The sequence below is a fragment of the Leptodactylus fuscus genome, chromosome 9 (assembly GCF_031893055.1).
Source record: "Leptodactylus fuscus isolate aLepFus1 chromosome 9, aLepFus1.hap2, whole genome shotgun sequence".
NCBI classification, from domain to species: domain Eukaryota; kingdom Metazoa; phylum Chordata; class Amphibia; order Anura; family Leptodactylidae; genus Leptodactylus; species Leptodactylus fuscus.
The window spans coordinates 86,247,538-86,273,246 of record NC_134273.1 but is presented as its reverse complement, the minus strand read 5'-3'; the positions used below and the strand labels follow the sequence as shown (position 1 = coordinate 86,273,246).

At 43.9% G+C, this 25,709-nt stretch overlaps 1 protein-coding gene across 1 annotated transcript; it reads right to left on the bottom strand.

The window, feature by feature from the left end:
* Positions 1 to 2,239: 2,239 nt before the first annotated feature.
* On the bottom strand, positions 2,240 to 25,113 carry LOC142218213 (netrin-4-like). The gene is made up of 10 exons (XM_075286767.1): positions 24,877 to 25,113; positions 17,361 to 17,899; positions 13,572 to 13,838; positions 7,876 to 8,002; positions 6,379 to 6,567; positions 5,090 to 5,303; positions 4,870 to 5,003; positions 4,528 to 4,596; positions 4,088 to 4,258; positions 2,240 to 2,492 (listed from the first exon to the last, which is right to left on the bottom strand). Exons 1-10 carry the CDS (start codon positions 24,941 to 24,943, stop codon positions 2,356 to 2,358), a joined length of 1,914 nt encoding a protein of 637 aa, XP_075142868.1. The 5' UTR covers positions 24,944 to 25,113; the 3' UTR covers positions 2,240 to 2,355.
* Positions 25,114 to 25,709: the final 596 nt, after the last annotated feature.

Sequence of the window (25,709 nt, the reverse complement as noted above, 5' to 3'; positions counted from 1 at the left end):
CACAGCTCAGCAGACAATATCACACAGGATAGGATTAGATACACAGCTCAGTATACAGTATCACACAGGATAGGATTAGATACACATCTCAGCAGACAATATCACACAGGATAGGATTAGATACACAGCTCAGTATACGGTATCACACAGGATAGGATTAGATACACAGCCCAGTATACGGTATCACACAGGATAGGATTAGATACACAGCTCAGTATACGGTATCACACAGGATAGCATTAGATACAGCTCAGCAGACAGTATCACACAGGATAGGATTAGATACACAGCTCAGTATACAGTATCACACAGGATAGGATTAGATACACAGCTCTGTATACAGTATCACACAGGATAGGATTAGATACACAGCTCAGTATACAGTATCACACAGGATAGGATTAGATACACAGCTCTGTATACAGTATCACACAGGATAGGATTAGATACACAGCTCAGCAGACAATATCACACAGGATAGGATTAGATACACAGCTCAGTATACAGTATCACACAGGATAGGATTAGATACACATCTCAGCAGACAATATCACACAGGATAGGATTAGATACACATCTCAGCAGACAATATCACACAGGATAGGATTAGATACACAGCTCAGTATACGGTATCACATAGGATAGGATTAGATACACAGCCCAGTATACGGTATCACACAGGATAGGATTAGATACACAGCTCAGTATACGGTATCACACAGGATAGGATTAGATACACAGCCCAGTATACGGTATCACACAGGATAGGATTAGATACAGCTCAGTATACAGTATCACACAGGATAGGATTAGATACACATCTCGGCAGACAATATCACACAGGATAGGATTAGATACACAGCTCAGTATACAGTATCACACAGGATAGGATTAGATACACAGCCCAGTATACGGTATCACACAGGATAGGATTAGATACAGCTCAGTATACAGTATCACACAGGATAGGATTAGATACACAGCTCAGCAGACTGTATCACACAGGATAGGATTAGATACACAGCTCAGTATACGGTATCACACAGGATAGGATTAGATACACAGCTCAGTATACAGTATCACACAGGATAGGATTAGATACACAGCTCAGTATACAGTATCACACAGGATAGGATTAGATACACATCTCGGCAGACAATATCACACAGGATAGGATTAGATACACAGCTCAGTATACAGTATCACACAGGATAGGATTAGATACACAGCCCAGTATACGGTATCACACAGGATAGGATTAGATACAGCTCAGTATACAGTATCACACAGGATAGGATTAGATACACAGCTCAGCAGACAGTATCACACAGGATAGGATTAGATACACAACTCAGCACACCGTATCACATGATGGGATTAGATACACAGTCCCTGGAGTTATATTATACATTAATGACTTGTTAGTCGCAATTGGTCAGAAATGTTTAAATAACTTTAATTTACATTTAAGTACAAAAAGTGCGTATGGGTCGGGGTTGTCGTGTTCTAGCCGCGCTCTGCGGGTGTCAACAGGGAGCGAAGGAAATAAAACTAAAGCAAAATTATATTTACAGGAGGAAGAACTGAGCTCAGATCCCCGAGCGAGAAAAGGGGGTGTCAGGAGCCAGAACAGCACAGGCCCCCCTGATCCTGTCCCCAAACTTTGTGGCACACACATGGTTAAATCTCTTTTGTTCCTAGAAGAAAATAGTCAGTGGGAGAACATAGGGCATTTGTGATTGGCCGCCATCTCATGACTGGTCAGTAACCCTACAGACACTACCCAAAGAATCATTGCCGGGCACAGGACACTGCAGTCCATCCACCAGTGCATCTATTGTTCCCTGTTATCGGCCACTTCTGGTTGGGCAGAGGCTGAGTGTACAATAAGAAGCTGCTGTCACACGTCTTCAGTGCCAAGAAATTGTAGTGATGTGGGATATCCGCCACTCCTCTTATAACGCTCCTGCACTATTATAAGGTGTACTGCTCCTTTAAAAAAGTCCATGAAGGACCAAATTAGTCTTTGGTTGCATGCAAGTATGTACAGTCCAGGCCAATGATATCCACATCCAAGGTTTTCTGCAGCAATGAAAGTATCTGTAGTCATCTTAGACTTCTAGTGAATTACAAGGAGCTTTCCCCATCGTGAAAGCAGTCACTCACAGCGCCGGATCCTCCTGATCACCATTAGTTGTCATTCAGTCAGTGCTTGTCTTTCCAGGAGGTCCCCGGAGGAGGAAGCTTGACCTAAGAGTTCCTTGTGTAGGGAGTATGATCTACGCTACCGCCAGATGAAGAGAAGAAAAAGCCCTTATGAGAAAACATCAAGGATCCGTCCGACTCCTCCAAGACCTATTTGCAGCCAGAGCGGATGAAGTCAATGGCCTGCTTGGCCCAGACTGCCTTCCAGGGCTTGACAAGACTGTTCATATTGACCAGTAGCTTGTTGTTGCGGGTGTCCTCGGGTCCGGCTATTAAGTAGTCTACACCTGAAAGATAAAGTGTATTGAAATACATATTATATCTCACACTAGGTTTACACAAGCATCGGCCTATCCGTTCTGGTTCATCAGAGACAATAACAACGGACAGGCAGAACAACGGCAGTCACAGGCAGAGACTGACGGACTCCATTAGCTATAATGGGATCTGTCAAGGGTCTGTTCTTATCAACTGAAACTGCTGGACAAGATGTGGGAGGGTTTGCTGCTACATGTGTATTCTCAGACAGTAGACTCTACACGTATGACTTGTGACTGGCATGTACACTGGACACCAAAGGAAGTCACCTGACAAGCATGGCAGTTATAGGGCGTGTGGATCAGAAGCGGGGGATATCCTTCATGTTATAGAGGTCTGGTTCAATATAAACTCATTTTTAATTCCTTGATATTCCCCTATAACTTAAAGGAGTGGACACAAAATTGCGACTAATCATGGAATGGGGGTCATTCGTGCACGCTGCTGCTCCTTGGGACTGACTATCGTAGCTGATCTCTGTACTTGGCTATCTCTGTCTTAGGTTGTGGGTTTGGGTTATTGGTAGGAGGTCCAACACCCCAAACACACACTGATCAGCTGTTCGAAGCCATAGGAGCACTTGGGTGAGCGCCACTAACAGGTCGAGTGAGGTCACATCCATCAATGACATGGTCTGTGAATGGGGCTGAGCTGCAATGCAATGCCCAGGGGCTTCACACAGTGTCTACTCCAAACCACTAATCTGTAGGGGACGAGTGTGTCACCCCCACCAATCTGATACTGATGCCTATCCTAAGGTCTAAGTTCTATCAAACCACTTTATAAGGACTGGCCATGTAATGCAGGGACATGCTGGGCCCTCCAAGGTTCCTTGTAACCCCTCTACCCTGTGGCTATTAGATACATGGAGGACCCCCTACCCCTAAGAAATCACATATTGGAATATATTCAGCCACTATGGGTCATGCAGCATAATCCTGTATTACATAACCCCATCAGAATTAGGAGTACAATGCCCAACGTCTGCGACCCTGGCGCTCCGAGGGGTGAGAGTTGCCCTGCCAGATAACTGCACATGAACAGCTCGATTCATTCAGCTCCACTTGTGGAATGAGACTTTTGGATAAGAGACAGAAGCAACTGATCTTGTGTCCCGGACAGGCCAGACCTGCCCCGAACAGAAAGGGCACTGTGTCTGTCAGCGATTTCTGGGAGAGAATGAAACGCTGGCATACACTGCAAGGCTGCCAGTCCTGACCCTTTAAGTACTGGATGAGACTGTGGCATGCTGCGTGGCACGACCCTGCGCCCACCAGGCAGATTCTACATCCTTTATGCATCCCTCTTATGCATCTTCTGCCTCTTCTAAGTTTTTATTTTCATGGTTTTAGTCTAAATCTGTGCTGACGTTTTTTTTTATCATATATTTTTATAGCCCCATTTTTCTGATAAAGACCTGCAAATACCTGACATGGTAACGTTCCTTCTGCCTGCAGCCACCACTAGGGGAGCACAAGAGCTTATTTCTAATGGTATAAATCTGTCTGCCCCCTAGTGGTGGCTGTACGTGGATCAAATTTTTTTATTCATATTTGGGCAATACCTGGGTTAAGGATGGGGCAGGTGCAACCACGATTGGTCCACGATTCTGGGTAGATGCTGCGATTGTTCCGTCCTATTTTCACTTTCCCGGATTTCAGGATTTTTCTCACTTTCACCACCACTTCCGCGTGCGTTCCTTTATCGTGTGCAGACAGGATCCTTGCTTTTATGACTGCCATAGAGAACAAATAACCTCCTATAGACATCTTCATTGACATAGTATTTTCTTCTCTAGTCACATCCAAAGCTGCTTGTATAAGTGAAGTAGCACATAGAATGCAGCTTTGGGTATGACTGGAGTATAAGACAAGACCAAAGTCAGTTGTTTATAAGGTTTTCAGATTCCTGGCATATCAAAAATGGCATCAGGGGTCAGAAATGTGGAGAATTTGACTATCGATAAGATCTGGAGAGCGCAGTAACAAGCGATCTCCCACTTACCATACGCATATTTCATCTGGCAGAAATCCTTTATGCTCCCCAGCATCCGCTCCTTGCACACACACTTCTCTGGAGGACGCACGTGACGAAACGGGTACATGTGAAAAAAAATACAAGATGTCAGCCAAAGGGTTAATGCAGTCATTCTTTGACGTGCCAGGTGTGGCGGACTACAACTGACAGCATGGCTTGAGCTCAGGTGGAAAAGGGATAACATATGATCATGTGATTGACAATACAAGATTGGTAGCAAAGATTGTAGAATATAACTGGAAGCTTCTAGATGGTTCGGAATACGTGGAGGGTTCCTATTGTAGTCGCAGTCCCATGTGTCGCGGTTACCTGGATGCCGCAGAGCTGAGAAGCCTTGTTCACTCGTCCACTTCCAGTCATCTTCACTCTCATTGGTTGGCACATCGATGAAGTCAGGAATCCGTCCACCAATAGGGATGTTTAGATAGTGCTCGTTGCCATGGCTGTAAAATAGATAGTGGTGACATCATCAATGCCATTTATTACATCATTAGGTCACTTACATAAACAATACTGAAATACACAATACCTGTTCTGACATTCCCCTGTGTATGGGTCACAGTCTCTCGCACAGTCACAAGGACGGCAGCCATTTTCTCCAAACCCCCAGTATCCCATTAAGCAGTCATCACAGTGTGGGCCCGCCACACCGGGTTTGCAGTAACAGAAACCAGTTTTAGGATGACACTTCCAACTGCGGTTCAGGGTTTCGTTCACAGAGCCAATTGTATTACAGGAACATTCTGTTACATGAATAATAATGAGAGTTATAGAACAGACTAATACACGAGAATCTAATGGAAGAAGACAGTATTATAGTAGTGATATTCTTATACATAGGGGGCAGTATTATAGTAGTTATATTCTTGTACATAGGAGGTAGTATTATAGTAGTTATATTCTTGTACATATGGGCAGTATTATAGTAGTTATATTCTTGTACATAGGGGGCAGTATTATAGTAGTTATATTAGTAGTAGTATAGTAGTTCTTTTAGCAGACTACATGTATCTGCTCAGTAAATAGAGATAGATTTTCGGCTGATTCCCTTTAATTATATCCTGGCATCAGGTTGATTAAACATAATTCAGCTATTTAATAAGAATGGGTCGCTTCTCGCCCGCTCACAGCTGTGCTTTGCATACACAGGCACGTCGGATTATGGCACAAGAAAAAAAAAAAGCCAAGATATAATTGAATGAGCACTGCTAATGCCCCAGATGTATCACAGAAGGAGACAGAGGCTTAACGGAACAAAGGACTGGCATTATGGCCCCCGTGAAGAGTAATGCCCTGCTCTCAGTGAAAATCCCAGCTCCAAATGAATCATATCACACTATATCAAAACCCAGGAATCCGGTGTTATGCTGTAGCTGTGGGGCAGGTGTGTGTCGGGCGGCCGTCCGCCTTTTATCTCCCTCTCCTTTGTGTCTGATGCACTGGTTACGTGGCATCTAAACTGGCAGTTTTGCGCATTTTTATGGGCTTATTTCCTGGCACAAGATGCTGAGACAAATTGCTCACCAATGCATCAAGGCACACGCTTACTGAGCTCGTATCTTAAAGGGGCTGTCTACAATGGAGTTGTATCTTATGTAATAGAGGAGCACAAACTACTCAAGACTCCCCTATAGTAGCTAGAGATTGTAATGAGGATCCAAATGAAAACAATGGGTGCCACCATGGATGTCCTCCGATTTATTGGGTAACCCAAAATGCATAGCTCATACAGGTATACCATGGTTAGGTATTTCCTAACAAAAAATTGCCATTTAAATAGCCGGCTATCCTCTGGGGTCTGGTACACTGTTGACTTACCCTTACAGGCCAGAGGGGAGCTGATGGACTCTGTGGGGTCCCTGTAGTAGCCGGCCCGGCATCGCTGGCAGCGGTGCCCCTCTGTGTTGTGCTGGCAGTTCTCACACACTCCTCCGCTCTTCTTTCCAGAGGACAGCCAGACGTTGTGATCAAAGCGACAGCTGACAGCGTGATTGTGACAACGGCAACCTACACATGGAGACGGGGAGAAGAAGAGATTACTGAAGCCTAATCACATAGAATTATCTGTCTGATATCTATCTCCTATCTATCTATTTATCTATCTATCTATCTATCTATCTATCTATCTATCTATCTATCTATCTATCTATATCAATCATCTCCTATCTATCTATCTATCTATCTATCCATCTATCTCCTATTTATCTATCATCTATCCATCTCCTATTTATCTATCTCCTATCTATCTATCTATCTATCTATCTATCTCCTATTTATCTATCTATCTATCTATCTATCTATCTATCTATCATCTATCTATCTATCTATCTATCTATCTATCTATCTATCTCCTATCTATCTATCTATCTATCTATCTCCTATCTATCTATCCATCTATCTATCTCCTATCTATCTATCTATCTATCTATCTATCTCCTATCTATCTAATCTATCTCCTATCTATCTATCTATCTATCTATCTCCTATTTATCTATCTATCTATCCATCTATCTATCTCCTATCTATCTATCTATCTATCTATCTATCTATCTATCTAACTATCTATCTATCTATCCATCTATCTCCTATTTATCTATCTATCATCTATCTATCCAACTCCTATTTATCTATCTATCTATCTATCTATCTATCTATCTATCTCCTATCTATCTATCTATCTATCTATCTATCTATCCATCTATCTATCTCCTATCTATCTATCTATCTATCTATCTATCTATCTATCTATCCATCTATCTCCTATTTATCTATCTATCATCTATCTATCCAACTCCTATTTATCTATCTATCTATCTATCTATCTATCTATCTATCTATCTATCTCCTATCTATCTATCTATCTATCTCCTATCTATCTATCTATCTATCTATCTATCTATCTATCTATCTATCTCCTATCTATCTAATCTATCTCCTATCTATCTATCTATCTATCTCCTATCTATCTATCTATCTCCTATCTATCTATCTATCTATCTATCTATCTATCTATCTATCTAATCTATCTCCTATCTATCTATCTATCTCCTATCTATCTATCTATCTATCTATCTATCTATCTATCTATCTCCTATCTATCTAATCTATCTATCTATCTATCTATCTATCTATCATCTATCTATCTATCTATCTATCTATCTATCTATCTATCTATCTATCTCCTATCTATCTATCTATCTATCTATCTATCTATCTATCTATCATCTATCTATCTATCTATCTATCTATCTATCTATCATATCTATTGATCTCTCTCACATATCTATCCATCCCATGACTCTTCCTCACACTTACGTTTGCACTCATTGGGGGCCCCAGTTTTCCCGTCTCCCGGCCTCCAGGGGAGATCATTGTACATCGGGGCGCACTTCTCACAGTGATCCCCCTCGGTATTATGCTGACAGACACATTTCCCGTGGACCTGGTAAGATAAAGCACAATGCATATATATATAGGTGATCTGATCTTACATGACATGAATGCAGGCTGTGTACTTTGTGACGTGTCTACAGAATTCAGCCTGTTCGTCTTTCGTAGTCTCCTCATCGGCCTCGCGAGTTAATAACGGCAGATTTATTGAACCGAATACAAAATGAAAACTGCCCTGTGATTGGTTGCTATGGGCAGTTTTAATAAATCTTCCCAATCTAAGCCCATCGTGTCTTATTGTCTGCTGAGATATTGAGGCAGATTTAGTAAAATGGTCCAAAAACAAAAAGTTCTTTGTTACCCATAGCAACCAATCACAGCACAGCTTTCACTTTTCAAGAGCGGAATACAAAATGAAAGCTGCCTTATGATTGGTTGTTATGGGCAAGTTTTGCTTTCGCATTTTAATATAGTATACTGGTGTATCCAGGCCTACCATGTGTGATACAGTCTACTATACCGGTGTATCCAGGCCGACCATGTGTGATACAGTCTACTATACCGGTGTATCCAGGCCTACCATGTGTGATACAGTCTACTATACCGGTGTATCCAGGCCTACCATGTGTGATACGGTCTACTATACTGGTGTATCCAGGCCGACCATGTGTGATACAGTCTACTATACCGGTATATCCAGGCCTACCATGTGTGATACAGTCTACTATACCGGTGTATCCAGGCCTACCATGTGTGATACAGTCTACTATACTGGTGTATCCAGGCCTACCATGTGTGATACAGTCTACTATACCGGTGTATCCAGGCCGACCATGTGTGATACAGTCTACTATACCGGTGTATCCAGGCCGACCATGTGTGATACGGTCTACTATACCGGTGTATCCAGGCCTACCATGTGTGATACGGTCTACTATACCGGTGTATCCAGGCCGACCATGTGTGATACGGTCTACTATACCGGTATATCCAGGCCTACCATGTGTGATACGGTCTACTATACTGGTATATCCAGGCCTACCATGTGTGATACAGTCTACTATACCGGTGTATCCAGGCCTACCATGTGTGATACAGTCTACTATACCGGTGTATCCAGGCCTACCATGTGTGATACGGTCTACTATACCGGTGTATCCAGGCCGACCATGTGTGATACGGTCTACTATACCGGTGTATCCAGGCCGACCATGTGTGATACGGTCTACTATACCGGTGTATCCAGGCCGACCATGTGTGATACGGTCTACTATACCGGTATATCCAGGCCTACCATGTGTGATACGGTCTACTATACCGGTGTATCCAGGCCTACCATGTGTGATACAGTCTACTATACCGGTGTATCCAGGCCTACCATGTGTGATACAGTCTACTATACCGGTGTATCCAGGCCGACCATGTGTGATACGGTCTACTATACCGGTGTATCCAGGCCGACCATGTGTGATACAGTCTACTATACCGGTGTATCTAGGCCGACCATGTGTGATACGGTCTACTATACTGGTGTATCCAGGCCGACCATGTGTGATACAGTCTACTATACCGGTGTATCTAGGCCTACCATGTGTGATACGGTCTACTATACCGGTGTATCCAGGCCGACCATGTGTGATACAGTCTACTATACCGGTGTATCTAGGCCTACCATGTGTGATACGGTCTACTATACTGGTGTATCCAGGCCTACCATGTGTGATACGGTCTACTATACCGCTGTATCCAGGCCGACCATGTGTGATACAGTCTACTATACCGGTGTATCTAGGCCTACCATGTGTGATACGGTCTACTATACTGGTGTATCCAGGCCCACTATGTGTGATACTGTGTGTTTAGCTATGTATCTAAGCAGATCATGTGTGATATTGTGTTTTAGCCTGGTTTAGCTAATCCTTTCATGTGTGATACAGTCACTGAAAAATGCACAACATTACGTCCCCCCCCCCCATTTCCAATTTTACGTAGTATGATAAGTCCATAACAATCACTCCCACTATTGTCTTCAGACCCCACAGAGGTGCCGCTCATCCTCTGGTAACTGGCAGCCACGGGCGCCCTCCAGAAGGTAATATCTAGCTCTATGTGCAGAGATGGTTCCCGCTGGGGGACCCAGAAATTCTATGTGCAGAGGTGGCTCCCCCATAGGGGACACAGCAGCTCTATGTGCAGAAGCGGCTCCCCCTGGGGGTCCCAGAAATTCTATGTGCAGAGGTATCTCCCCCATGGGGGACACAGCGGCTCTATGTGCAGAAGCGGCTCCTCTTGGGCTTTGCCAGCTCTGCAGCTCATGTCACTGTCTGGGATGTCTGTTATCTGGCACAGGACCCGGCATCTTTTTTTTTTTTTTTTTTTTCTTTTCCATCCAGCTGGTCTTTGAATTGCCGACCCAGCAGCAGATCCGCACCATGCCTGGAGGTCACCAAGCCTGGCACAGCATAGATCAGATAGTTTGGAAACTCTGCTGGGGATTATCAGGGTAAAGGCACAAGATGTTTGGACAAGAGAACTTTTGGAATCGGAGGAGGGTTATAGAAGGAATGTGAATAAATCCACTAAGAAATCTCTCTGTGCAAAAACAGGATTTACCTCAGGTGACCTGGGAACCAAGCGCAGCCACCAGCTTGGAGCCACCCGCCAGACATCACCCCCTGCAGGGCAGTACATAATCTGCGGCAGGGTGTAATGTGGGACGTGGAGAATAAGCAGTGGAGGAAGGACCCCATGGAAAAATCAAGAGCCTGATCACCTCCTGACAGGCCCCGACATGTGGACCCCAACACCCCTCACCCCTTTGCACTACTTCAGTTACATTTCTCAAACAAAGTGACATCACAATGCAGGGAATGATGATCACTGGCTACCTGGCCATATCTCAGTATAGGACTGCAAATACAGAAAAAAAACTTACATATATGGCCCCAGCTCCAACAAAAGGGCCACAAAATACAATAACAGGATGAGCATATCACATACTGGGAAAACATATACTGTTAATAAATGGACCAGAAGCAAAGTGACACCAAGGAATATTAAACAGAGTTGTCATGTGGTCGGGAGGGAGCTTAGCGGCAGGGGAGATAGCTGAATGTCACTGCTCATGACCGGGGTATATTGCTTAACACAAATTCAGCAGGGATACTTACAGATAATTCAGCACACCAGGGAACATGAGCAATAAACTACTGGAAACCAGGGAAAGGGAGCTGTAAACTACTGGAAATTGGGGAGTGGAAACCACTGGACACAAGAGAACAGGAACAAAAAAAATACTGCACACCAGGAACAGGAGCAAAAAACCACTGCGCACCAGGAACAGGAGCAATAAGCAACAGGAACCAGGGAGTGGAAACCACTGCACACCAGGAACAGGAGCAAAAAGCAACTGGAAACCAGGGACTGGAAACCAATGAACCCCAGCAGTAAACTACTGGACATCGGGACTGGAAAACACTGAACACCAGGAGCAGTAAACAACTGGACAGCAGGGAACAGGCGCAATAAACTACTGGAAACCAGGGAGTGGAAACCCATGGACTCCAGGAAAAGGTGCAATAAACAACTGGATACCAGGGAACAGGAGCGGTAAACTACTGGATACCAGGAATAGGAGCAGTGAAGTTATGGACACCGGGGACTGGAAACCACTGGATACTGGGAACAGGAGCAGTAAACTACTAGACGCCCAGGACTGGAAAATAAACCACTGGATATCAGGGACTAGAAAGTCCTAGGCAACAGAGACAAAAACAGTAAACCACCAGACACCAGGGCCAGTGATATGAAACCAGTGCACTGATGGCGTACATACATAACGGCATGCCAAAAGTAGACCATGTAGTTTGAGCACTGTCCATATAGTTCTGACCTATTGATTACACAGCAGAGACTGCTCCAGCATGACCATATCACAGAGTCAGGAAGTGACCACACACCGACTGCTCCGGCTGAAGCCACTTGCTCTATGTCTGTGCATTAACATTTTGCTGAACCCAAAGCTGCGGGGGGGGGGCTACAGTTAGGGCTGGGTCACATCTCTGCTGGAGCGCTGCCAGTTGGTCGGTATGCATGGGGTGGGGTGAGGGGTTAGTTGATCCAGCTACCCCTTCCCTGTGGAGGTCAGATCGTGCCAGCATTCCCCCAGGGCCTCCGGCTCACTGAGTGGGACTCTATCCGGGTAGTGACAATAATGGATGAGCCGTCCCCGAGACAACACAGTTACTGGAAGAGGGTGAATCTTACTGAAAAAAATAATAAACCGCCACTTCATTATCTTACTAGAAAAACCTGCGACCTTAAGATTTCTGTAAATGAAGCTCAACCGCTGTGTGATGAAATGTTCTGCAGCTTTCTACAATTTTTACCATTTTCAAGATCTCTGCTTGCTTCAGTGAATGGAACTGACTTGATTACATCCGGAGATCTCAAACTAGAGATAAGTAGACCGGTTGCTAGATTTTTGTGGTTTGACACCCAAAAGCCATTATTATGCTCTGGGGTACTCAGAGTGCCTGTACTCACTTTTCCTCACTTGTAATTTTTAGCTCCTGCGCTCCCTTGTGGCATCCAGTACTCCTTTATGGGTGTCTTCGGTCTTCTTCTGGTTTCTTCCAGCCTCCTTGGTGCCTGCTGTGCACCAACACAAGCATCATGAAGTCAACTCACCCCATGTGACTTTCGTGGCTCAGTTATAGGCCTCAGTGCTCCCCTGGGTGAACTGAAGACTAGGGTTGAGGGATCGTGAAAGATCGGATCCCGATCAGCGATTGAGAAAATTTCACGATCGGGATTGGCTGGAAAATTATCGAAATTCAGATTTTAAAAACGATCCTGAAATATCAAGATCGACTCAGCCCTACTCCATAAACATAAAGTGACTAGGGTTGAGGGATTGGGATCGGGAAAGATTGGATCCCGATCGGCGATCAAGCAAATTTCACAATTGGGATTGGCTGGAAAATTATCGAAAATCGGATTTTAAAAAACGATCCTGAAATCTCAAGATCGGCTCAACCCTACTGAAGGTGCCTACGAAGTATAACTGGGCACTATGACGAACTTTTTTTCTCTGCAGATTTTCAAGCTGAGACTCAGACACAGAAAGTAACCTGAACTAAACCTCAACAGCACAAACCTCCCTCCTGTTATGAGTTTGCTACATTGTATCAGTCTGGAGATTGTGACTTCACAAATGCGTCTCTAGACTGGATACAATGTAGCAAATTCTCAGGCGTAAGATGTAATAGTTCAGGAGGGGTCTTCAGCTTCTGTATGTGAACCACAATGTTCTCGTCCACTGACAGCAAACAGATCTCTTGAAAATGGCAAGGAATGGATGCACAAGCTAGATTAGACAGTGTCACTTTGTTCCATGGTTGATTTTACCGCTACTGGTGTAAGTTTGTGAACCTCTGGAATACTTTACATTACAGAATTGACTTGAAATAACATCTGACAGCCATTTGCAAAACCATGCAACAGATCAGTTCATTACATCATAGTACAAATGTTGTCCTCTATGGGTAAAATGTTTAGTTCTGTTCAATCTGATCTTCCTGGTTCTGTACACAATGCAAGAACAATAGAAAACTACTCACAGCGGGTTTAGACCCAGACACATTCCCCGTCTGTTCACACTCCTCCGCGTGTCCGTTACAAAAACAGCTTCCACGTACGATCAGATCATAAATGGCGTAATGAGCAAATCTTTGGGGCTTCTCCTCTAACCCCGGCACCGCCTGACAAGGACATTCCTGTCTCTTTAATAGCAGAAGCCTCAGGTTAGTGATCTTCAGCAAGTCCTGGGCCTGAGCACTGTAGGGATCGTCAATCCTGTTAGCTGGATTTAAGGCTCGAAATATCACCTGCAGGTAAAGAAGAAGCAAATACAAAGATATTCCAAAGTATAATGTACAGACTAACATCTACAATCAATGTTAAGTCAATCTGCTTGACTTGTGATCCAGTCACATCCAAAGCTGCATCACTGTGTGTATTATCCTGTACTGTGACATCACTGTGTGTATTATCCTGTACTGTGACATCACTGTGTGTATTATCCTGTACTGTGACATCACTGTGTGTATTATCCTGTACTGTGACATCACTGTGTGTATTATCCTGTACTGTGACATCACTGTGTGTATTATCCCTGTACTGTGACATCACTGTGTGTATTATCCCTGTACTGTGACATCACTGTGTGTATTATCCTGTACTGTGACATCACTGTGTGTATTATCTCTGTACTGTGACATCAGTGTGTGTATTATCCTGTACTGTGACATCACTGTGTGTATTATCCCTGTACTGTGACATCACTGTGTGTATTATCCTGTACTGTGACATCACTGTGTGTATTATCCCTGTACTGTGACATCACTGTGTGTATTATCCCTGTACTGTGACATCACTGTGTGTATTATCCCTGTACTGTGACATCACTGTGTGTATTATCCCTGTACTGTGACATCACTGTGTGTATTATCCTGTACTGTGACATCACTGTGTGTATTATCCCTGTACTGTGACATCACGGTGTGTATTATCCCTGTACTGTGACATCACGGTGTGTATTATCCTGTACTGTGACATCACTGTGTGTATTATCCTGTACTGTGACATCACTGTGTGTATTATCTCTGTACTGTGACATCACTGTGTGTATTATCCCTGTAATGTGACATCACTGTGTGTATTATCCTGTACTGTGACATCACTGTGTGTATTATCCTGTACTGTGACATCACTGTGTTTATTATCCCTGTACTGTGACATCACTGTGTCTATTATCCCTGTACTGTGACATCACTGTGTCTATTATCCCTGTACTGTGACATCACTGTGTCTATTATCCCTGTACTGTGACATCACTGTGTGTATCATCCTGTACTGTGACATCACTGTGTGTATTATCTCTGTACTGTGACATCACGGTGTGTATTATCCTGTACTGTGACATCACTGTGTGTATTATCCTGTACTGTGACATCACTGTGTGTATTATCTCTGTACTGTGACATCACTGTGTGAATTATCTCTGTACTGTGACATCACTGTGTGTATTATCCTGTACTGTGACATCACTGTGTGAATTATCTCTGTACTGTGACATCACTGTGTGTATTATCTCTGTACTGTGACATCACTGTGTGTATTATCTCTGTACTGTGACATCACTGTGTGTATTATCCTGTACTGTGACATCACTGTGTGTATTATCCTGTACTGTGACATCACTGTGTGTATTATCCTGTACTGTGACATCACTGTGTGTATTATCTCTGTACTGTGACATCACTGTGTGTATTATCTCTGTACTGTGACATCACTGTGTGTATTGTCCCTGTACTGTGACATCACTGTGTGTATTATCTCTGTACTGTGACATCACTGTGTGTATTATCTCTGTACTGTGACATCACTGTGTGAATTATCTCTGTACTGTGACATCACTGTGTGTATTATCTCTGTACTGTGACATCACTGTGTGTATTATCTCTGTACTGTGACATCACTGTGTGTATTATCCTGTACTGTGACATCACTGTGTGTATTATCCTGTACTGTGACATCACTGTGTGTATTATCCTGTACTGTGACATCACTGTGTGTATTATCCTGTACTGTGACATCACTGTGTGTATTATCCCTGTACTGTGACATCACTGTGTGTATTATCCTGTACTGTGACATCACTGTGTGTATTATCCTGTACTGTGACATCACTGTGTGTATTATCTCTGTACTGTGACATCACTGTGTGTATTATCCTGTACTGTGACATCACTGTGTGTATTATCCTGTACTGTGACATCACTGTGTGTATTATCCCTGTACTGTGACATCACTGTGTGTATTATCCTGTACTGTGACATCACTGTGTGTATTATCCTGTACTGTGACATCACTGTGTGTATTATCCTGTACTGTGACATCACTGTGTGCATTATCCTGTACTGTGAAATCACTGTGTGTATTATCCCTGTACTGTGACATCACTGTGTGTATTATCCTGTACTGTGAAATCACTGTGTGTATTATCCTGTACTGTGACATCACTGTGTGTATTATCCTGTACTGTGACATCACTGTGTGTATTATCCCTGTACTGTGACATCACTGTGTGTATTATCCTGTACTGTGACATCACTGTGTGTATTATCCTGTACTGTGACATCACTGTGTGTATTATTCCTGTACTGTGACATCACTGTGTGTATTATCCTGTACTGTGACATCACTGTGTGTATTATCCTCTACTGTGACATCACTGTGTGTATTATCCCTGTACTGTGACATCACTGTGTGTATTATCTCTATACTGTGACATCACTGTGTGTATTATCCTGTACTGTTCATGGCTGAGGGCCCCTTTCCTACTTTTGCTATAGGCCTCATGTGTTTGTCCAGGCTCTGTAATGTGCTATAGAAAATGCTTTGTGCAGTGAATTATTGGAGACCAGCTTAGGGCATGGGAAATGCCCAGTGATATGTAATTGCAGCTCAGGATGTGACTGGAGTATAAGATATTGTGTATAATGAATAATAAGAGAAATAATTGAGGGTTAATAATGGCAGCACATCGCCCAGCCACAGGCGCTCTGTTGTGACTGCACATGTAGCGTGATCTGCGTCACTGTATTCGTGTCCGGTCAACTGTCATGATTTACAGAACATTTATAACAAATTCCCTCATCCCGGCAGCGACAGTCCATGTCCCAGCCCCCCACTGTTTAGGAGATGCTCACCCCGCTGTGCCACAGAAACCCTCCATTCTATTGCAGCAGCAGTCGGGAAAAAATTGAATTCCAACGCGGCTGACACAAGTGTGTCTACTGCTGCTGACGGGCAGCGCCTGGGACCCCCGCGGTTCTGTTATGTGCAAGGGGGGCAGATGGGCTCTTCTATGCATTTAACCCCTTGTGCAATGAGAAAATCCTTTCATGGAGACCATTTTGGCATATTTTTGGTGTAAATCAGGCCAACAAATAAACTTCAAGCTTTATCATCTGCCATCAGCCATTGAGATATCTCCAATTCTGGCTACCTGCAGCCACCACTAGGGGGAGCCTGTCATTATCCTGTACCCCAAGTATCAATGTTTTACATCTATAATATCATCATATCTAATTGTTTTTGTGTACATAGGCCCGTGTGTCTCCATGGTTACAGGCATGTGTAGCTAATCTTTAGACAGCAGCATAGATAGAAGGGAGTGCCACATGGGTGCAGGACCAGACCGCACGGTATGTAGTCTGTAACCATGAAGACACATAGCACTGCTCCGATGCTGCACACACAAAACAATAGGAGACATTTAGATAATGGTTTGGTTTCTGCTGTTACTTCTTGGTCTCTGCTCATATATTTGCTCCATTGCTCACCTCTCCTCTTGTACAGGGCCAGGCATCTGAATACCTGGAGGTGCACAGTGACCCCTCTTCATTCAGGTCGTCCTGAAGGCCAAAAGTAGCCGTACAGTTAGTAGCAAAATACTTATAAGCTCGCCAAGTTTTCCCATGGTCAAAGGACCTCTCCAGAACCATGGCTGCCGGACGCGGAGACCTGAAGACCATGATGACGTGCGTCAAGTAAAACTCTGTCTCAAAGTCCAGCCTGATCTCCTCCCGGAGGACACCCTGCGCGGACTGCCACCAGGTACCCGGGCTGGAGAAGACATCGTCTGTCATGTGTGAAGGAAGGTGCGAGTTCTCCGGCTGGTTGATGCTACATTTTGTGCACTGGCTTTGGCTGCAGGAGACCGGGGTCTGATGGAAGTGGGCCTCAGGGTAGAAGCAATAGAGTTCACTGGCATTCTGGCCACAAGTGGTGAGGGTGACCGGCGCTCGGCCAATGGCAAGGTTTCCAACTGGCGGGTTACAGGAATGTCCATCACAGCGGAGGTGGTGGAGCTTGGCTGAATCTAAAGAGGAAACAGAAAGAAAGTGAGGATTCCATGTCCACCTTCCATGTGCACCTTTCTGCAGGTTGTCAATGAACTAGCACACATAACCCAGGACAGACCTGATACTTCTTACAACTGAGGGTTTGTTACAACTGTATCAAATCTCTCTCTTATCCAGATCCGCTACAGTCTGTTATAATGTATCAGTGCAGATAACATGTATCAGTCTGTATCAGTCGTTCACATATGCATTGTTCTGCTCCATTACAGGACAAGCAAGGGCATATCTATAGGGGGTGCAGAGGTAGCCAGGCCCTGGAGCCCCAGTATAATAGATAGCACATGGAATGTGAGGGCCCCATTACTGATTTTGCAATGGAAACAGTAAAGACTGGTGCTCACTTTCCCTCCCCTTTACTGTGTGACATGAGGGGCCCCAGAGAACTGCTTTGGCCTGGTATTGGCTCTCCGTGCTCATATGGAAAGCCAACGTCATAACCTCATACAACCCATGTGACCACTGAGGCCCAATCACAGGTCTCAGCCGTCTCCTAAGACCCATGACCATCATCCAGGAGGCCGGAAGAGGCTTCATGATGACCAAAGAGGACCAGAGGACCCCAGAAGAGGTGAAGGATGGCGAGTATTTGTGCTTATTATATTTCTGCACCTCCCTTGGTCCTCCAATTATACTCTGAGGACTGAAGGGAATATAATAATGTTTCATGAGTGACTGTAAAGTTCAGGATGAATCTAGTCTTTTTGAGACCAGTTTGCCCATCTGTGAGCGCCATTATAAAGTTTCCAATCGTTTCCTTATGCACAGGCGTCTTACCCATACAGTGAAGGTATGGAGCGTTGTATCTGCAATACCAGATGATGGCTTTGTTGCACACTAGTTCTAATGATGGTGTTTGGGCGCAGTCAGGGGTCACCATCCTGCCAGCCTGGCGCACAGACAGCGGAGCGGCCTCAGATACCAGGGGAGACCTTCAATAATTCATAAAGTGCTGATGACTGGGGACGCGGCCTTATCTCTTTAGGAGCTGCTGTTGCATGCACTGATTTCCTGACTGCAGCCGCTGAACCGGATCCATTCTCCAATAATCGGCCAGCATCCTGTCTCATAACCCCCGATAAGCCGGGGGGGATCCCGCAGCCACATTAACCACATCTTACCCAGCACTGGAGGCATCACAGCACGTTACATAGTAACCGAAGAGAATGGACTATGGATACAATGTATCAGAATGTAGCAGTGCAGGAGAGACCTCCAAGACTTATTACACAAGGGCGTTATCCATTCATATCTATTTAGATGCCCATTCAATCATTTTTGGAGCCGCAAGACTATAATTTAGAGCAAATTCATACATGGCAAACTTGGTGCAGAAATTTCTACACCTGGAGACGTCTGAACAGGTTTTAAGGAATTTACTGCCAAAGCAAGAATGGAATTAGAATGAAATTAATCAGCTGCAGAAATTAATCTCTCATGTGTGAATATAGCCGTATCATAATGGCCAGCAGCTACCTACCTACTGACGGTTTCCCACACTAGCCTACTGACCAACAACTATGTTAGTAAATCGAAGAGGGTTTCTGGGGTTTATTAAGTGATGACCTTTCCTCACGAGAGATCTGTGGGGTCCAAAACCTGAGACCCCTGTGGATCAGCTGGCTTCACAAGACATGTGACACCATATTCATATGTTTGTAGCTCAGTCCCAATCAAGTGAACAGGCTGAGAAGTGATACCCAGAATATAAAACTAGAAATACCTTTAAAGGGATCCTATCATTCACACACTATTTTTATAGGTACTACATCGGAATAGCCTTAAGAAAGGCTATTCGTCTCCTACCTTTTGTTGTCTTCTCTGTACCACCGTTCGCCTACAATCCCAATTCTTGTCGGTATGCAAATTATACAAACAATACTGTGCAAGCAGCCATTTTCTCGTGGCCTGTGGGCATGCGCAGTCTGCTCTGCCCAAGGCCCGAGGCCTAGAAGTTACAAGCCACCACTGGAAGAAGAGGCTGAAGAGGACGCTCCTGACAAAGATGGAGGCGGCGCTGGAGAGAGTTCTCTCACAGCATTGGGGACGCCCCCAGTGCTGCAAGAGAGCTAATTTGCATACCGACAATAACCGGGATTGTAGGCGAACGGCAGCACGGAGAAGACGACGAAGGGTAGGAGAAGAGTAGCCTTTCTTAAGCATATTCCGACGTGGTACCTAGAAAAAATAGTGTGTGAATGATAGGAGATGATCACTGTCCTGGTGACACAGAGCAGATCTGCAGCATGTAACATCTGGCGCAGGGAACACGTGTCGTACTGACATCATGGAGTCCAGGGCAAGTGCTGTCAGTTCTGAAACACAGCACATTCTGTCTCTAACAAATACTCCAATGCAAGGTCACCCTTGTAGAACTGACATCAGGGAACTTCTTAAAGGGGAGGCCTGGTTTATAAAACTGATTTCCAAACACCTTATCCACTATCAGTCATTAGAAGGGGAGACAGTGAGTGGAGATCTCCAGCCCCCATGATCACCATTGTGTGTCACCTCCAGAGATATTCACATCCATACACCGATGCCAGACACTCCCATTATAATACCACTGTACTATTATAAACTGATCATTTTAGGTGTTTTGACCCTTTAAGCTGGTTCTATAGAAAGTCATATATAAATGATTAGTAAACTGTTATGGCCATTGATTGCTATTACATTCTGCTAATGAATCCCTTATCTGAACAGAGCCAAAGAGCGCGGGAAATAATCTAACATCTTCTTCCAGGATCCAAGTGTCATCCAAACATGTGCGAGATGGAAAGAATCAGTGGAGGCCAAAACCTTGTAATCTGGAACTCATTGCTGGAAACAAGTATTAAAGTTATAACCTGCTGAAAACAGCGCGGCATAGAGATCTGTATCATGTGATGTACCGAAATCTACATTAGGCCGGGGCGTTTTACAGTGCAAGCAAGGGGATGGGATTCATGCGAATCCCATGCCCACTTTGTGGAAAAAAATGCAGTGCGGACACGAAGCAATTTGCAAAGCCGTTGCGGCTTTGCAAATCGCAGCATGTCAATTATAGCTACAGAAACGCAGGCGGCTTTCCCATAGATATAATGGGAAGAGATAGTCTGCGGAGGAAAACTCTGTGAACTTTCTCTTCAAAGCGCTGCGGAAAGAACCGCAATGCAAAGACGCAGTGGTTCGTTGCGCAGCGTTTTATCACTGTGTTTACGGCCCGTGGGGCCTTAGCATTATAATCTGGGAGCTGCGCTCACTATTCTGCTGGTGCAGTCACTGTGTACATACATTACATTACTTATCCTGTATTATACTCCAGAGCTGCGCTCACTATTCTGCTGGTGCAGTCACTGTGTACATACATTACATTACTTATCCTGTATTATACTGCAGAGCTGCACTCACTATTCTGCTGGTGCAGTCACTGTGTACATACATTACATTACTTATCCTGTATTATACTCCAGAGCTGCGCTCACTATTCTGCTGGTGCTGTCACTGTGTACATACATTACATATCCTGTATTATACTCCAGAGCTGCGCTCACTATTCTGCTGGTACAGTCACTGTGTACATACATTACATTACTTATCCTGTATTATACTCCAGAGCTGCGCTCACTATTCTGCTGGTACACTCAATGTGTACATACATTACATTACTTATCCTGTATTATACTCCAGAGCTGCGCTCACTATTCTGCTGGTGCAGTCACTGTGTACATACATTACATTACTTATCCTGTATTATACTCCAGAGCTGCGCTCACTATTCTGCTGGTGCAGTCACTGTGTACATACATTACATTACTTATCCTGTAATATACTTCAGAGCTGCGCTCATTATTCTGCTGGTACAGTCACTGTGTACATACATTACATTACTTATCCTGTATTATACTCCAGAGCTGCGCTCACTATTCTGCTGGTGCAGTCACTGTGTACATACATTACATTACTTATCCTGTATTATACTCCAGAGCTGCGCTCACTATTCTGCTGATGCAGTCACTGTGTACATACATTACATTACTTATCCTGTATTATACTCCAGAGCTGCGCTCACTATTCTGCTGGTACAGTCACTGTGTACATACATTACATTACTTATCCTGTATTATACTCCAGAGCTGCGCTCACTATTCTGCTGGTACAGTCACTGTGTACATACATTACATTACTTATCCTGTATTATACTCCAGAGCTGCGCTCACTATTCTGCTGGTGCAGTCACTGTGTACATACATTACATTACTTATCCTGTATTATACTGCAGAGCTGCACTCACTATTCTGCTGGTGCAGTCACAGTGTACATACATTACATTACTTATCCTGTATTATACTCCAGAGCTGCGCTCACTATTCTGCTGGTACACTCAATGTGTACATACATTACATTACTTATCCTGTATTATACTCCAGAGCTGCGCTCACTATTCTGCTGGTGCAGTCACTGTGTACATACATTACATTACTTATCCTGTATTATACTCCAGAGCTGCGCTCACTATTCTGCTGGTGCAGTCACTGTGTACATACATTACATTACTTATCCTGTAATATACTTCAGAGCTGCGCTCATTATTCTGCTGGTACAGTCACTGTGTACATACATTACATTACTTATCCTGTATTATACTCCAGAGCTGCGCTCACTATTCTGCTGGTGCAGTCACTGTGTACATACATTACATTACTTATCCTGTATTATACTCCAGAGCTGCGCTCACTATTCTGCTGATGCAGTCACTGTGTACATACATTACATTACTTATCCTGTATTATACTCCAGAGCTGCGCTCACTATTCTGCTGGTACAGTCACTGTGTACATACATTACATTACTTATCCTGTATTATACTCCAGAGCTGCGCTCACTATTCTGCTGGTACAGTCACTGTGTACATACATTACATTACTTATCCTGTATTATACTCCAGAGCTGCGCTCACTATTCTGCTGGTGCAGTCACTGTGTACATACATTACATTACTTATCCTGTATTATACTCCAGAGCTGCGCTCACTATTCTGCTGGTGCAGTCACTGTGTACATACATTACATTGCTTATCCTGTAATATACTTCAGAGCTGCGCTCATTATTCTGCTGGTACAGTCACTGTGTACATACATTACATTACTTATCCTGTATTATACTCCAGAGCTGCGCTCACTATTCTGCTGGTGCAGTCACTGTGTACATACATTACATTACTTATCCTGTATTATACTCCAGAGCTGCGCTCACTATTCTGCTGATGCAGTCACTGTGTACATACATTACATTACTTATCCTGTATTATACTCCAGAGCTGCGCTCACTATTCTGCTGGTACAGTCACTGTGTACATACATTACATTACTTATCCTGTATTATACTCCAGAGCTGCGCTCACTATTCTGCTGGTACAGTCACTGTGTACATACATTACATTACTTATCCTGTATTATACTCCAGAGCTGCGCTCACTATTCTGCTGGTACAGTCACTGTGTACATACATTACATTACTTATCCTGTATTATACTCCAGAGCTGCGCTCACTATTCTGCTGGTACAGTCACTGTGTACATACATTACATTACTTATCCTGTATTATACTCCAGAGCTGCGCTCACTATTCTGCTGGTACAGTCACTGTGTATATACATTACCTGTATTATACTCCAGAGCTGTATCTCAGTATTACAGAACCTGGGCTAAGCTCTGACTCTCCACATGTTTGCTGTTTCCGTTACCATCCTGCAGAATACTGAATGTCCTGGCCCAGTCTGAGGTTTCCTCACATATTAGAATACTTGGTGGCTGGAAACATCTTGGATTATACCTAGACCCGGATCAGTCACATTAGACACTGACCTCTCTCAGATAATGTGTTATCACCAGAATGGGTTAATTCTCAGTTTTCGGGGGGTGGGTTGTGGAGATTTTCTTGCTGACCTGTGATCATACAGACACACTGAAATAAGACCCCACCGCCCATCACATTATCCCTTATCAATACACACAGATGACATGATATCCGGTGTGGGGAACTCTCCAGCCCTGGAATGTTCTATAATAATCCTCAGTATTGATCATGTGTCACATTTTCTTGGCTCTCTCAACTAACAGGAGCCAAGTGACATCAAAGGGAGAAAGAAGATCCCGATGTATCTATGGAAATGCAGGATCCTACCAACAAGCTGGAATAATAATGTACTAACTGTTTCCATCTTGATCAGACAATGGCCCGTCACATAGACAGCTCTATGTATTACTGACAGCTGCTGCACCCAAGAGATTCTGCAGCAGCTGGGGCATATGTATCAGGAACACAAGAAGGATATCCATCTCATATCTACCTATCTATATATTTATCTATCCATTATATTATCTATTTATTTTCTATCATTCTATTCTGATATCTCTCATATTTAAGTATCCAATGATTTATTCTTCTTATGTATCCAGATGTAACGATTTCTCTATTGCTCAATTATCTATCTCATACCATCTATCCAATACTTATCTATCAATCATATTCATCAACCTCACATTCCTCTATCTATCTATCTATCTATCTATCCATCCATCTCCTATCTATCTATCTATCTATCTATCTATCTATCTATCTATCTATCTATCTATCTATCTATCTATCTATCATGTATCTGTTCTACTATCTAGTGCTGATAACTATCTATTAATCTCTTCTCTATCAATCGTATTGATCAGTCTCACACTTACCTATCAGATCTCTATATGTTCTAATATCCAGCTCTGGTATCTTCTATTATCGATGTCATTTCTATCTATATGTGATAGATTTTTCACATGCCTTATAATATACATATCAGATGTCAGTCCCCTCACATATAATTGTATTCAATGATGTGCACTACATGTCCCAGCATTCTGTCTCACCCCCCCATAACTGTAGTCACGTGACCTCCATCCAGCCTTACCTGGAGCGGTGTGCACTGAGACAATCCATTCCAGGAACACAATGAATGTGAGTCCCTTGTTCTGCATGACAGGTCCCAGATGATGGGGGTGATGGTGAGGATGATGATGATGATGAGGATACTAGTGAAGGCTGCTCTGCTCCCCTTAACCCTGCATAGCCTGCCCCAGGGTCACCCCAGTATCTGCTGCTGTAGGGGCAGGTGCTCACATGTCTGGGGCTGACACCTCTACATGTCTCTGTGACTCCTCAGCTGTGATGTCAGCCTGCACTCCACCCCTAGACCAGACTCTTGTCCAGATCAGTCCAGTACAGAGCAGCTCTATGCCATGTACTATATCCCCATGCTATATACTGCAGCCTGGCTGTGCATGATATACTGTGCTGTGATAAGTGCAGACCCCGCACCAAGACCCCCCTGAACTTCCAGGACACTTCAGGCTCCAGGTGATGCTCTGGTCCTGGCTCCTTGAGATGCTGAATCCTCTCCTGGCTGTCACTTTCATTACTCTCTCCCAGACTGTTGTCTCTTTAAATTAAATGCCCAACACGTGGGTAAAGGCTCCGCCCACTCACTGGTTTTTGGAATGCGAAGGAACAGCGCCCTCTGCTGGAGGGAACCTAGACTGCAGGCACTTTCCATAGACATCTATGGACCAGAAAGTGTATAAAAATCATTTAATGACACAGTGATGTCACAGTACAGAGATAATACACACAGTGATGTCACAGTACAGGGATAATACACACAGTGATGTCACAGTACAGAGATAATACACACAGTGATGTCACAGTACAGGATAATACACACAGTGATGTCACAGTACAGGATAA